Source organism: Equus przewalskii, chromosome 23 (genome assembly GCF_037783145.1).
Source record: "Equus przewalskii isolate Varuska chromosome 23, EquPr2, whole genome shotgun sequence".
Classification (NCBI taxonomy): Eukaryota; Metazoa; Chordata; class Mammalia; order Perissodactyla; family Equidae; genus Equus; species Equus przewalskii.
Genome location: NC_091853.1, coordinates 13,741,227 through 13,756,057, shown reverse-complemented (window position 1 = coordinate 13,756,057; position 14,831 = coordinate 13,741,227). Strand labels below are relative to the sequence as shown.

Below are 14,831 nucleotides of genomic sequence, written 5' to 3'. Positions count from 1 at the left end.
GACGACTACTTCTTGACAGGTGTTTTACATCAATAAAATAGTAATCTCTCTCAAGACTGCCTCTGCAAATCTACGGAACAAATGATAGTGCAAAGGCTCAAATGATTTTGTTAGCAGGCGTCTACTGTAGCAAATGACTGCCAAATTAACTCACTATTTATTTGTTGAGCTGACATTCCAACAGTGTTGAAGGAGATTTAACTCTAAAGCCTTGGTGATCTGAATGGTATTTAAAAACTAGTTTTCATACTACTTTGTTCTGGTGATTAAAAAATACTGTATAACCGTAATTTTCCTTTTAATGCATCACTAATTTTGGAAAATATTCCAGTTCATCCTCATCCAAACATTAAAGCTAATTTTTTTGCCACCACTGTCCCTACCTCAACCCTATGAGGTCTATTCTCTTTGACAAACTTATCAAAAGTTTACTGCAGTAGTTGACAAAGGAAGGTAGAATAGTAATACAAAAATTCTAGGTGCTTAATATTTTGGATTCTGAGAAAAAAATTAACAAAACTTAGAACAAAGTCAATAAATTCAACCTTGAATTTATTTAGGATTTTTAACACTAACCAAATCTGAAATAAACACTCAAACATAAACTAATTGCACAGACTGGCACTGGCAGTTTCTTCTACAGATGTGATAAAAATTATTGGAATATTATTCATAGAGAGCAGCAATGAACATCTTACCAACATAGACAAGCAAAAGATCAATGAAGAAATTACCCCTGAAGCTGTCTTTTGTCCAACATTTACCATTCAAAGACATTTAGACACAGATATAAAATGTCAAATCAGTTATGAAAATTTATGAGAGAGATTATTCTGAATTCAAAGATCCCTGGAGCAAGATAGCATGCCTATACTGCTATTGGAAAATTTTATCAGGAAAGAAAGAAAGCATCTTTAGTCTAAATTTCAATAAATTCCTATTTGAAAAAAACATAGTCCATCTTATGGCGATCATCCAAAAGGAATACTTACACATTTGTAAATACTTAGTTTCATCCCCTTTTAAACGTTTGTATTTATTTTAAAAAATATTTTCATAATCAATTTAGGTATTTTTAAGTTATGAGATGCCAATTTTAAGTCGCTGAAATACAATTTCAATTAAGCAATGAAGTGCCAATGTAGAACCCTGTACCTACAGTAAATAAGATTTGACTTACAACTGCTTGACTGTTCAGAAACTAATTAAATCACAGGTTGATGTCACATATAAATATAGAGCATTATTAAATTTGGTGATGTGTGGTACACTGTCAAAGGATATCAAGATACAACTTCAGTTCAATCTGTGGTTCAAATTGCTAACCTAAAATAAATTAGCAGCCAATAAAAATTTTTAACAGGTCCTTCTTCCATATTTAAAGAAGGTAGAGGTTATGAAGTCAAGGACAGGATTCACAAGCAACTAATTTACAAGTGTATTTAATTAAATGTGTACCCAAAAGAGTAAACTCCCACATAAATGTCATTTTATATGGTCAAAGCTGACATACAACTGAGCTATATCTAAGTAGGAGTAGCTCTCTTTAAAAGAGCCTTTAAAGAATACTTAGAAATGTTCTAGAAGAATAGTAGACTGCCAAATCATTCAATATCCCAGGAGAACTTCAGTCTTTCTGGTTTCAACTGAGCAATCCACATCCACTCACAAGGTTAAAATTTCACTCTTCTATTCGAATGTGCCTGAAAGCTGTCAGAGCCACGAGATGAGACCTCAGGACATACCATTAACTGCTCCCCCAAGTCAGCAGACACGTCCTTAGATTTCAGAGAAGGTACAAATTTCACACTCATAACTTTTAATCAAAGAAGGAAGAAAACATTATCATGGGTATATGTGCAAATACTACTTTGGTTTTTAAAATACGACACCTGGCTGTATTAAAAACAAAATTTGTTTTATAAACGAGATCTACAGTTAAATGACTTCTAGGTTGATTTAATAATTCTGCTAAAATGCTACCGAATCCATAAATTATGTCATATCAGTCTCATCTAATGAAGGACATTAAATGTATTTGCTACTTTCAATGTAAACAGAGACATTTATAAAATTGAATTACTTTTCATCCATGCGGCTTCTCATTTTCTTCAGTTTCTGCATAATGCTGCTGGTTTCACTGCTGGAGATTGAAATGGGGGAAGGACTACGGGTCTCCAAGTCAGTTGGACCAGGACTGGTTGCGTTATTATCCTTTGTACCATCATCACTATGAGAGTCCTGCAAACAAAAGGAGGTAAAGTGTCACAATTTTACTGGAATTTAAGATCTCAAAGTGATCTTAAACACTGTCATTTCAAAACAATACTCCTGAAATAGCTGAAATTAAGGTATTACTTCAAGGTCAAAATTATATCACACGTTTAAAAATGGCTAAAATACAAATTTTATGTTGTGTATATTTTACCTGTATTTATACGTAATCACAAAGTGTAATCGTTTTTTAAACGTAAAAAAAAAAATCCAAAAAACTTCTGCTACTAGAAATCTAGTATCTCAATGTCCCAATTTTTAAAAATTGAACCACTCAAAAGGAATACAAAATTACAGACACTATAGCAATATAAATCATATGTACAAACACAAAGAATGAAGAGAATACCTAACTTATTTCAATCATACTGAGGGATGGATATTTTTTCTTTAAATATTTCTTATGGAAAATAATATTTTCACAAATTAAAAAGTGGACAATGAAAACATTTGGGAACTACTGGTTTAATCACTGTATTATTTCTGATGAGCAAAAAGTAATTACTTAGTAAATCTTTCCCACAAATAGTAATTTATTCTCATAACTTTTCAGAGACAATCATGATAGTTTCTATTTGTGAACAATACAAACAAACCAGGGTATTTCTCATTCCCTTTTCCCTTCCTGAATGATTCAGTCTTAAAGTCATTAGATGGAAGAGAACAACACAGGTATCCATGCAGGGATGGAGGGAGACAGGGTGGCCAACAGTGGGGTGACCCAACCTGCGTGGAATGAAGAGGGTATTGAACGCAGGTGGGTGGCCTGTGTGGGGAAACAGAGCCCAAGTGGGGCAAGAGGATGTCCATATGGGAGTGGTCCTACATTGCAAGTCACAAGCTCAAACAGAATGAGGTGGCATTCCTACAGAGAACAGAATCCAAAGAGGGTAAAGAGGCTATAAAGAAGGGCAAGGAGATGGGGAATAGCCTGACTCGGGGAGTCAGTGCCCAGGGAGGGTGAGAAGGGCATCCACATGAAGAAAGAGGTGGCTTATGGGAGATGGGTTACATAGGAGGAATGATCAAATCATTAACTATATTAAAGAAAATGGTAACTAGTTATCTGTCAGAGAAGGAAATTCCAAAAGAGAGGAAGCTAGAATGAATCTTGTGGGGCTGGACTGAAAAATGGAAGGATCAGCATGAACTTCTGATTTATCGGTATGAATTCAATATATACATACTATATGTATTATACATACACAACTAAGTATACATGTAAAATGTTTGTATTTATCTACATCTATATATATTCATATATTCCTTAGATTTGTTGCTTAGGAGGTGCAAAACCTGAATAGCAATGAGCATGCTGAGCACCACATCTTGGTTTCTAAAGAACTTTCCTCTTTGAGGAAATGGCTAATTCCAAGGCTGGGGCAAGTTAAGCACAAGATGACCCTGAAACATCTTGTTCCAGAAAACATGGACATGCTCAAAGACTGATGGCGGAACATGTCAAAAGGACACAGAAACCTGCTTGAAGAGGCTCCCTAATGGCCCGATTTGGGACAAAGTGAGCATCAAAACAAATGATGATAGTAACAGACTGTAATGCTGAGGTAAAAGAGGTATCCATGAGTCCATATGATATAAATAAAAGAATAAATTTAAGTTTGACGAAGAACAGGAATTTATGTAGTCTCAAAACACCTCCGCACAAAGTACTTAATTACAAAGGGAAAGAGAGTAACTTTACAGTGAAGTCCGGTAGACACCACCTTAATCAAGTTATCATCATCAGTAATGAGATAAATCAAAATCAGGGGCCACCTGATCGAATGCAATGAGAAGAACACCACATCACTTCTGTGATATTGCTGCCAAAGATGCACAGCCTGAATCTATTATGAGGAAACACTAGACAAATCCACATTGAGGAACATTCTACAAAATAATTGGCATGTTAATTTTCCAAAGTGTCAAGGTCATAAGAGTGAAGGAACTTCTTCCAGACTAAAGGAAACTAATGAGACTATGAAAACTAAATGCAATATGTGATTCTGAACTTACCTTTTGATATAAAGAACATTATTATAAAAATTGGAGAAACTTGAAGTCTGCAGATTAAATGGTAGTAATGTATCAATGTTAGTTTGTTGGCAATATACTCTCAACTAAGGAAAACGTAGTTCTTCATACTGTTTGAAATTTTCCAGAAATTTGAAATTGCTTCAAAATTTAAAGTGTATTTTAAAAATCAAAGTGGAGAATATTAGAGATTTATTTAACTATAACGCTATATAGTCTGGGTTTCCCAACACTACAATGACACTTCACAGTATCTTAGAATAGGTCCAAATTTGGTTTTTGTCTTAATATCTCCATTGAATCTTATGTCACCGTATTAACATTGGATAGGTGAAATAAGTATCACATAAAGACCAAAAATAGTCTCTCCCATAATTCTGAGGAATACTATTTGAATTGATTAAGCAAGAGCAAGGCTCTCTGTCCCAAATGAGTTTATAAATGGAAAACATTTTTAAACTAATTTATGAACCATGTGTTCAAATATTCAAAAGTTGAATATTCTATGGGAAAAAGAAATAAAAACACTCACTATACATAAAGGCACACACATACAATTTTATCCTAGTTCATTATTGTATCACAGTACTGGAATTAACAAATCCATCATATTAGATGAGGCAGGGTTAGGTATTAGCAAGCAACATGAGGCAGAAAACAAACTAATAACAATTTCACACAATTTACCAATTTATTTTCTCCTGCAGACTTTAACTTCTCCTGTAGTTTTATGGTGGTCTGTCGGATCCTTTCTATCTCCTCCTGCTGTTTAAGAATCAGTTGTCTTTCCTTTCGAGCCGCCTTATTGGCTTCCTGAAGACGCTTGATTTCTGCCTAAGTTTTAAAGAGTTAGGAAAGGGATTGAGATTTGGAGGAGACAAGTCCAAAGTAATATTTTAAAAAGAAAATCTAATCATCACATATATAAAAAATAAATAAACATAGTATTTCAAGATAAAAGTAGTAACATTTAAAAGTTTTAAAGTAGTGGAGGAAAAAGTGTCATATAACTCCAACTTGACATGATCCCTTAAAATAATTCTAATTACAACAGACTGATAATTTTACATCTTTCTAAACTTAATATACCCTTCACATTTTTCCATAGTGATACTCCATCTTTACACTTATTTGTCTAAAAGTGGCATATCAAGTAAACTAATTAATGTAACCATTATCCTATTGCTAAACTCTTAGGCCCCATATAATTTTCTACCATCCCAAATAAAGCTTTAATGCCTCTAATTGTTTCATACTATGGATTTGTTCTTTAGGAGAGATTCCAAAAAGTAGGACAAACAAGGCAAATAGGATGAATCATTTTATAGCCCTTAAAATAGTTATAAAAATTTGCTTTAAAAGGGGCCAGACTCGCGGCCAAGTAGTTAAGTTTGTGCGCTCTGCTTCAGCGGCCCAGGGTTTTGCTGGTTCAGATCCTGGGTGTGGCCATGGCACCACTCATCAGGCCACATTGACTGAGGCAGTGTCCCACATGCCACAACTAGAAGGACCCACAACTAAAACATACAACTATGTACTGGGGAGATTTGGGGAGGAAAAAAATGCAGGACGAAAAAAAAAAGATTGGCAACAGTTGTTAGCTCAGGTGCCAATCTAAAAAAAAAAAAATTACTTTAAAAAAAGAATCGTCTTCACTTAAAATGCCACCAGATCACTTAAGACTACATTGCACCAAACTCTCTCCACCCAGGATGTTATTAAGTTTTCTGTTGCTAATTAAGTGGTCAGAAGATGATACACTTCACTGTTAATAACTGTTAAAATTTAACAGAGATTGTTTTCATAAATTTGTTTTAATCTTTCTTGTCAATAAAGCATAATACAGAAACTAATAATTTGTTACTTATAATTTCTTTTAATCATGTTTGATTTTTTCAAAGTATCTGAAAATGCAGAAAAGTGCATAATAAACAACTAATTTCCAAAATCCCAAATTGACAACTGTTAACATTCTGTCATATTTTCTCCTAGTCTTTAATTTTGTAAAGAAATAAAACATTACAGAAAAAACCAGTCTATAATTCCCTGCCTCAACTCCTTACGGGTAACCAAGTAACCACTATCATGGTACAAATCCTTCCAGCACATTCTTTTTAAAGTCTTCTACAAATATTTGTAATTGTCTGCAAAAAACATTTATTGTTTGGTTTATATGTTTTTAAATATTTTATAAGTAATACCATACATACATATTTTCAATCATGCTTTATTTACCAGACATTGCTTTTGATATCTCGCTGTGTTGATTTATACCTAAATGCTGCATAAAATTACACTGGAGGTATGTACATTTCATTTATCCATTATCTCTATGGTTGGGATAAGATTGTTGTCGACTATTACAAACAATGCTACAATGAACAGCCTTCTACTTTTTGTCTCCTTGGGCACATGTATGAATTTCTCTGGAGCAGTAGTTCTCGAAGTCCATGGGCCCTTGGGGGTCCCTGAGATCCTTTCAGGAGACTCTCAGGGTCAAACTATATTCATAATACTAAAACATTATTTGCCCTTTTACATTCTCATTCTCTCATGAGTATACAATGGCATTGTATGCATTTTTAAGAAAATAACTATATTATCCAAAACAGAAAAAAATTTAGTGAAAAGAGTAGTACTTAGATTTTTGTAAACCTCTTTACTGTCTGGCTTGATCTCTTTTTTTTAACATCATGTACTGGTTATTTAGAAAATGTTGGTTCATTTCCAAAATGTTGGTTCAATCTTCTAAATGCTGATGCATTTCATTATATAATAACAAAAAATCACTTTCATTAATATCACCAATGATCTCAAAAGAAAAATTTTTTAGTATTGGGCGGTGGATAGAAATTTTTCAAAATTCTGACTTTTGCTTGAAAAATTGAATTTTACCATTGGCAACAAATACTGTCAGTTGCTTTCTCTGAAGTTATAGGCATACTTTGTTCATTTTTGAGAAAATGACTGTCAAATACCCAAATCTGAATAAGCACAGTTTATCTTCAAATAATTCTTTCAAGTAAAAAAAAAAATGGTATTCCATGAAAAAAAGTGGCTAGTTTAGCTTTTTTTCAACTGCACAACTACACAAATGCTTTTCCTTGAGTTAATCACTGTACTCTGGTATCTAGCAAAAGTGCTTAATTGTGAGCTTCCCATTTCTGTCACACAGAATATGAAAACGACAAGTACTCAAATCTCAATATTCAATAAAATTAATTTTTACCACTTAATCAGGACATTCTTCAGTGAAACTAGCTTTCTTCTAGCTGCAAGTGTGTGGCAGTGAAACATGTGACAACTACTAGTACAGTTTGGTGCCCTTGCCCTGATTTGTGCTAGGGCATCAGTAGTTTTACCCATCATTGTTATTGCACCATTTAGTGCAAATGTCAACACATGAAAAGGGAAAATTTATATCCAACTATCACTATGAATATAGCTTTGAACTCCCTGACCCATAAAAGGGTCTCAGGGACGCCCAGACTTCCACAGAGCTCATTTTGAAAATTGTTACTAGCTTAGGACTAAATTTCTGAACCAATTAATGTATAAATTCACCTCATCTGAGCCTAGAAGAAAGAAGAGGGGGATTTTTGAAGGGGATTCTAGGGGGAAAAGGCTTGCTGCTCCCTTAAGAATAAGTCACATAGTTGTCATAGTTGTACAAACTGTTCATTTTAAAATGCTTAGTGGTAAAGTGAATTATTCACTTTAAAATCGTTATTTTATGTTATGTGAACTTCACCTCAAAAAGAAAAATAAGACACAGGAAAATATGTTTTTTAGATACAGTTTTGCAAAGATAGTTGGCGAAATTGCTTATAGCCATCTCACTACAACTCAAAATAATTCTTATTGATACAACTGCAATAAATATCTTAGTACATATATCCTTATACTCTGGTGCTTTTATTTCTGTAGGGCAACTTTCCAGGAGTAGCCAGTTGGATCAGAGAGTATTTTTTCACATTTACTTAAAAAACATTCTGAAGTACTACAAACATAATATGCAGAAAAATCAGCCACTCAAACATCCACCAGTGGGATTGAACAGTTTACCATATGTGTTGCATATCTCTCTGTTTCAAACACAAATAACTACAGATGAAACTAAACTCTATCCAATCTCTTCTTCCATTTCCTCCCCAGAAATATATCATTCCTACATGTGCTTTTGTACTTTTTAATGCATGAGTAATTGCACAGAACATACATTACTGATTGGTGACTTTTAAAAATTTACAAGAATGGTATCAAACTGCACATATTCTTTTGCATCTTGCTTTTCTGTAAAAACCAATGGATTTTTGATAAATGAAGATCTACTGCTGTACTGTTCAATATGGCAGTCACTAGCTACATGTAGCTACTTATATTAAGACTAATTAAAATAAGGGAAATTAAAATTTCAGTTTCTCAGTTGCACTAGCCACATTTTAAGTACTGAAAAGTTACATGTGGCTAGTAGCTACTATATTGGACAGCAGAGATAGAGAACATGTACCATCACTTCAGAAATCTCTCTTGGACAATGCTGATATCTAATGCATTCACTTTGCTGCAGTACTATATTCTCTTACGGGAATATGCCTTGTTTCATCTGTTCTCTTACTGAAGATATGAAGCTGTTTCCATTTTCCCCTGTACGTGTGTGAAAGTTTCTCTAGGATATATACCAAGACAGAGAATTGCTGAGTCATAGATTATATGTGTCTTCAATTTAACTAGATATAGTCAAACTGTTTCCAAAGTAGTTACACCAGTTAACACTCCCACCAGTTACACAGAACTGGAGTGACAAAACTGGAGACTTCAGGCTTCAAATTCAGTCTCCCCCTCAAAGTATTTGCCAATTCTGAAGCAGCACAGATGGAAAGCTAAGGTGCCAAGCCAGAAAACTCTCAACAGCAGAGCAGAAATCCCCAGTCTCTTGTGCTGGTAAAAAAGGTTCACCTGACTTTCAGCTGAAATCCCTGGAGGGTCACAACTTAGGGTCAATGTAAAGCAGAAGTAGACTGAGGCTTACCAACTCTGCAACCCAATACTAACCCAGCCCAGTCCTTAAACGGCTTACAGTGAACAGCAGACCACCCTAACTGCATAGCAGAGGAAAGGATAAATCTTCTCCAGGGGAAGATAACATCATCTGGAGCCTTTGCAGTTATTTATACAGTGTCCAGCATTCAATAAAAAATTACTAGGCATGCAAAGAAAAAGGATCATATGATAATAAAAAATAAAAACACAACAGTAGCAGACACACAGATGTTCAAATACTGGAATTAGCAGACAAGGAAGTTAAAATGACTATGAAAAAGGTGTTCAAAAAAACAGAAAAAGATAGAAAAACAGATGAAAAGGTAGAGAATTTGAACAAAGAATTAAAATCTACAAAAAAGAACAAAATGAGTATTAGAGTATTATAGAACTAAAAAAAAGTCAAATTAATAACTCATCAAGGGCCAGCCCCAGTGGCCTACTGGTTAAGTTTGGCTCACTCTGCTTCAGTGGCCTGGATTCAGTTCCCAGGTACGGACCTACACCACTCATCTGCCAGTGGCCATGCTGTGGCGGCAGCTCACATAGAAAAAGAGGAAGATTGGCAGCAGATGTTAGCTCAGGGCAAATTTCCTCAGCAAAAACAAAACAAAACAAAAAGAACTCACTGAATGGATTTAACAATACTCATGACAGTGCAGAAGATATAACTAATGAATTCAAAGACAGGTCCATAAAAACTTTCCAAATTGAAGCATAGTAGTTTTTTTTTATTATTTTGAAGAATGACATAAAAACAAAACAGAGCAGAAGAGAGATGTGGTAAATGGTCAACAGGTCTAAAACATGTCTATTTGGAGTCTCTGAAGGAAAGGAAGGAGAGAATGGGGCAGAAGCAACATACAAAGAGATGATTTTCAAAGACTGATGAAATACAACAAACAATAGATTCAAGCTCAGCAAACCCTAAATAGTATGAATACAAAAGAAACCACACCTACGCACATCATAGTAAAACTACTGAAAAATCAAAGATAAATTTTTAAAAATCTTAAAAGCAGCCTTCAAAAGAACAAAATTAACACAGTCGAGCTCTCCACAAAAACAATGGAAACCAATAGACAACGGAAAATAATATCATTAAAAATGCTGAAAAGGGGCCAGCCCGGTAGTATAGTGGTTAAGTTTGTGTGCTCAAGCAAAATAATCCTGTAGCTAGTAAAAATACTTTCAAAGATGAAGGTGAAACAAGTACATTTCCAAACTAACAAAAACAATGTGTTATCAGCAGGCATGCAACAGAACATTAGATTCATCAAAATTAAAAAGCACACTATTAAAGTAAAAACACACCACCACACAAAGACAGAAAATATTTGTAAATCTAGTCTTTATTTTATAAACAAAAAGGTACTGTAACACTGTAAAAAGTTATTTACCTATTTTAACTAAGAAAGAAATTTAAATTATTTTAAAAGCCATTTTTTTCTGGATTAAAAAGACATAACTTCTTTTTTCAAAAAAAATAAAGTTGAGAATTCCTTCAAGTTCACATGATCAGTGATGTTTCCTGGGGCAAACTTAAAAGAAAACTATTTAAGTAATAATCCAATGCATAATGCAAATGATTAAGTGCATAAATCATCCAACACAGTAGCTAGTACCTGGCAACATCTCAATAGGGAAAAAAAACCCTAGAATCTACTAAATACTTACCAGGCACTGTGAAACACATTTTTATATATGTTACCTCACCATATCAAGTATAATCTTACTCCTACAGATTAGGAAATTAGGTCTCAGAGAGTTACTTAACCTTGACCATGATTATAGTTGCAAGTGACAAAGCTGGAATTCAAATAACTACTACTAATATTTATTGAGCACTTACCTTTGTGCCAAGGTCTAAGTTTATTATTATATGTATTAAAACTCATTTATTCCTCCCAACAACCCTCAAAGCATGTTGTCATTATTATCCTCAGTTTACAGATAAGGAAACTGAGGCACAGAGAGTTTAAGTTACTTGTCCAAGGTTATGAAACTAATAGTTGGCAGATTTGGGACATTAACCCAGGCGATCTGACTCCAGAGCCTGAATTTTTAAGCACTACAGCATGCTGATCTCTAGGATTCAAACCCGAGGTCTTTCTGAATCCACTAAGCCAAAATATTTGTCAATTTGTAATTAATACGTCTTGAAAATCTATTTGGGGAAACAGTGACTAAAAAGTTAATCCAAATAGATTCTGTCACAAATATCTCAATTTTTAAAATACGCATTTCAAAAGATTATTTTATTTTACATACTAAATGAAGGCAGAAGGTTTGACTCTATTCTATATTAAGTTAGCAGTGACACACAATCCCAATTTAGGAGAAATATGTAGATTATCAAGAAACTCCTGTAATTATAGTGGTATAGGCATAAACACTGGTAAATATCAACTAAATCTCATTTAAGGCGGTGATAAGAAAAAGAGATCAGGTAAAATAATAGATTCCAAAATCCAACTTGCCTCTGATAAATTCTCTTAAAGGAATGTTTTTCCTAACTTACCTTTTCTTGCTGCAACCTTAAGAGCAAACCACGCTGTTTCTTTCGGAGTGGGGGCATTTTGTCATCTTCTCCTTTGTCTCGTAGATGTCTGCAAATATTTCCCATTGAGACGAACATTAAATTTCTATTCTAATGTCAAGAAGTCTCAACCACTAAAAAGTCTCTAAACAATTTAACATTTTCAAATGTGGAAAACAGCTGCTGCATGCAGCAATTCCTATCCCAACAAATATTTTACTGTGTATATAATATATGCAAACCCTAGACTCTGTCCTTTAAAGACAAAATAGCTTTGAGAAATTTACAGCAGAGTAAAGGAATTAAGTATAAAATAACAACATAAGAGTCAGTTAAGCAATAAAAGAGAAATGCAAAGAAAGTGTATGAGTAGGTCTTGAAAGCAACATGATTCAAGGATGATTGCTGCATTTCTAGCTTGAGAAACTGGGTTGATCAAATCAAATTAAATTAAATGAGGAAACAAAAACACCTTTAAAAACAAAGCATTTCCTTTTAATGAAAGGAGAAGTTGAACAGTGAAAACTATGTTCACTGAAAGAACTTACTTTTTCTGATGCTCTAGCCAGGCCAATTCAGCCTTAGTTTTCTCCTTCAAGGCCTTTTCACGGAGACGCAGCAGTGAAGACTGGTGAGCTGCCCTCATTTCCTCTTCTTTCATATACTGTCGAACCATCTCCATAGTAAATTTGGAAAAGCTGTCTTGTCCTCCTGAGAATGGCATGCTCAGCTCCTAAAGTAGAGAGTTTATTTTGAGTTTATCACGACTGGAACTTAATTTCATTAAAAGAGGTATGCACTTATAAAAATAAAATATGTATACAAAAAGGCTGCCAACCATGTAAGAGAACATTCTTCAAAAAAGGCACACAAGAAGGGGTAATATTCATCTTCTAATTTATTCAGCCAATAAAATTTTAACAGCTACTGTAAGCTAGGTACTGTCCCGGGGATATAAAGTGGGGTAAGAATTTGTGCCTGTTACTCAAAAGGCTCATAATTTAGTAAGAAGAATGATATAAGTGTAAATTAGAGTGAAGCAAGTGTAAAAGCTAAAGAGGTAACTTTTGCTCAGATCCTCAAAGGCCTTATATACCATTCCAAGAAATACATCTGTATTCTACCTTGTGAGGAAAGCAAAGCCAGATTCTATAACAAAAATACAATGTAAAATTGATCTTAGGAAAATCATCCTGGTAGCTGACAAAGGAGTTCAAGCACAAAATGTATCCTCACGCCTTTTCAAGAACACACAACTATTTATGAAGAACTCCCACAGGTAAACTGAAACACACCTTGGCAGAAGACAGTGTAGTCTTTTCTGGGGAAGTTTCTTCATCAGAGTCATCATGATGGCCTCTTTTCTTTTCCATATTAAATCTGCGATGACTCTCAGAAGGCAATAAAGATCGAAACGATTTTTCTTCTATTTCATCCTCTGTCATGGACTCATCAAATTTCAGGGAATATTCTGTTGCAACAGAAGTTGAATCTAAAAGAATATGGAGCAAGTAGATTTTATCATTGTAACAATCTACAGTAGGTATTCAATTAGTAGCCCTTGCTGCCTCTTTATAGGACAATCTAACATAAACTCATGGAACTGATTGCTAGCAGTTAATAGGTATGGAATAATAAACAAAATACACTTAACTTACAAACAAGAAAAAAATCTCTAAAATATCTAAAAATACTAATATAAGAAATATAGTAAAAGTGTAAAGTACTTCATACATAAAGAGCTCTTACAAATCAATCAGAAAAACCACTAATAACCCTAAAGAAAAATAAGAAATGGTAATGATCAGATGCTTCACAGAGGCCAAAATTTAAAAAGTTTAATATTACTAGCAAAGAAATGCAAATTAAAAATTTTTTTAGAATTCATCAATTTAATGCTTAAAAACATAGCTCTTTTAGGTTCGTTCCTGTGTGCCTGTGACATGTCCCTACCCCCATGCATTTGTTTACTTAACATCCTTACTTTCTGGTACTACTAGATGTTCGAGGTTCATTTTGTATTTTCCCCGCCCAGTCCTAGAATCAGTCACTCCTCCAAAGAGCTCTGGTTTCTTTTATTGGAGAATATTTAGAAACCAGCTGGGTACCAGTTGTCCTTCTTACTACTGGGGTATCGTTGTTTCTTGACTCTCTTAGTGGGCAGACCTAGGTAATATATGCATATATACTAACCCATGTACACACACACACACACGCATACACACATCCCCCTACCCCTGATCCAGTATTCATCCATCCAAACATGGATTCATACTTAAGCATCTGACTGTAATCCAGGACCACAGCATCCATTCTAGTCTTCCTTTCTTGTGTATCTGTAACTTCCCTCTCCAACACTGACAAATCTGGTTCCCACGATCCAACATCTATTTACTTATTTGTTCAACCCCAATATATACGCAAAGAACTGGGATTTTTTTTGAGGAAGATTAGCCCTGAGCTAATATCTGCTGCCAATCCTCCTCTTTTTGCCGAGGAAGACTGGCCCTGAGCTAACATGCGTGCCCATCTTCCTCTACTTTATGTGTGGGAGGCCTACCACAGCATGGCTTGCCAAGCAGTGCCATGTCCGCACCTGGGATCCGAACCAGCGAACCCCGGGCCGCCGAAGTGGAACGTGGGCACTTAACCGCTGTGCCACTGGGCTGGCACCTATATAAACAATTGTTAACCAACACCTCTGTTTGAAAAACAAATTTACCAACTAGAATACAGTTTTTCTATACTGTTCCTTTTGTATTTAGGCTTATAATGTCCACTCAAAAATACCATTTTCCAAAGTTACTTAGGCCAGCCCCTTTTTCCTCCACCCCCTTCAGTGTGGTTATGCCATATATTTGTAACAGAGTTAGATTCATTTGCCACAGGCTAACTAAGCAGTTTGCATACATTAAAGTTTACTCTTTGTGATTTGCAGGTC

General features: G+C 34.6%; 1 protein-coding gene across 4 annotated transcripts in view; it reads right to left on the bottom strand.

Moving 5' to 3' along the window:
* CEP350 (centrosomal protein 350) overlaps window positions 1-14,831 on the bottom strand; it is a 161,053-nt gene that overhangs the window by 54,053 nt on the left and 92,169 nt on the right. For all 4 annotated transcript variants that reach the window (XM_070591728.1, XM_070591730.1, XM_070591727.1 and 1 more), the window contains 5 exons: window positions 13,186-13,382; window positions 12,439-12,623; window positions 11,873-11,960; window positions 4,996-5,142; window positions 2,084-2,241 (listed from right to left, as the gene is read on the bottom strand). In XM_070591728.1, the coding sequence (XP_070447829.1) occupies window positions 2,084-2,241; window positions 4,996-5,142; window positions 11,873-11,960; window positions 12,439-12,623; window positions 13,186-13,382 (775 nt within the window). The remainder of the gene's footprint in view (window positions 1-2,083; window positions 2,242-4,995; window positions 5,143-11,872; window positions 11,961-12,438; window positions 12,624-13,185; window positions 13,383-14,831) is intronic.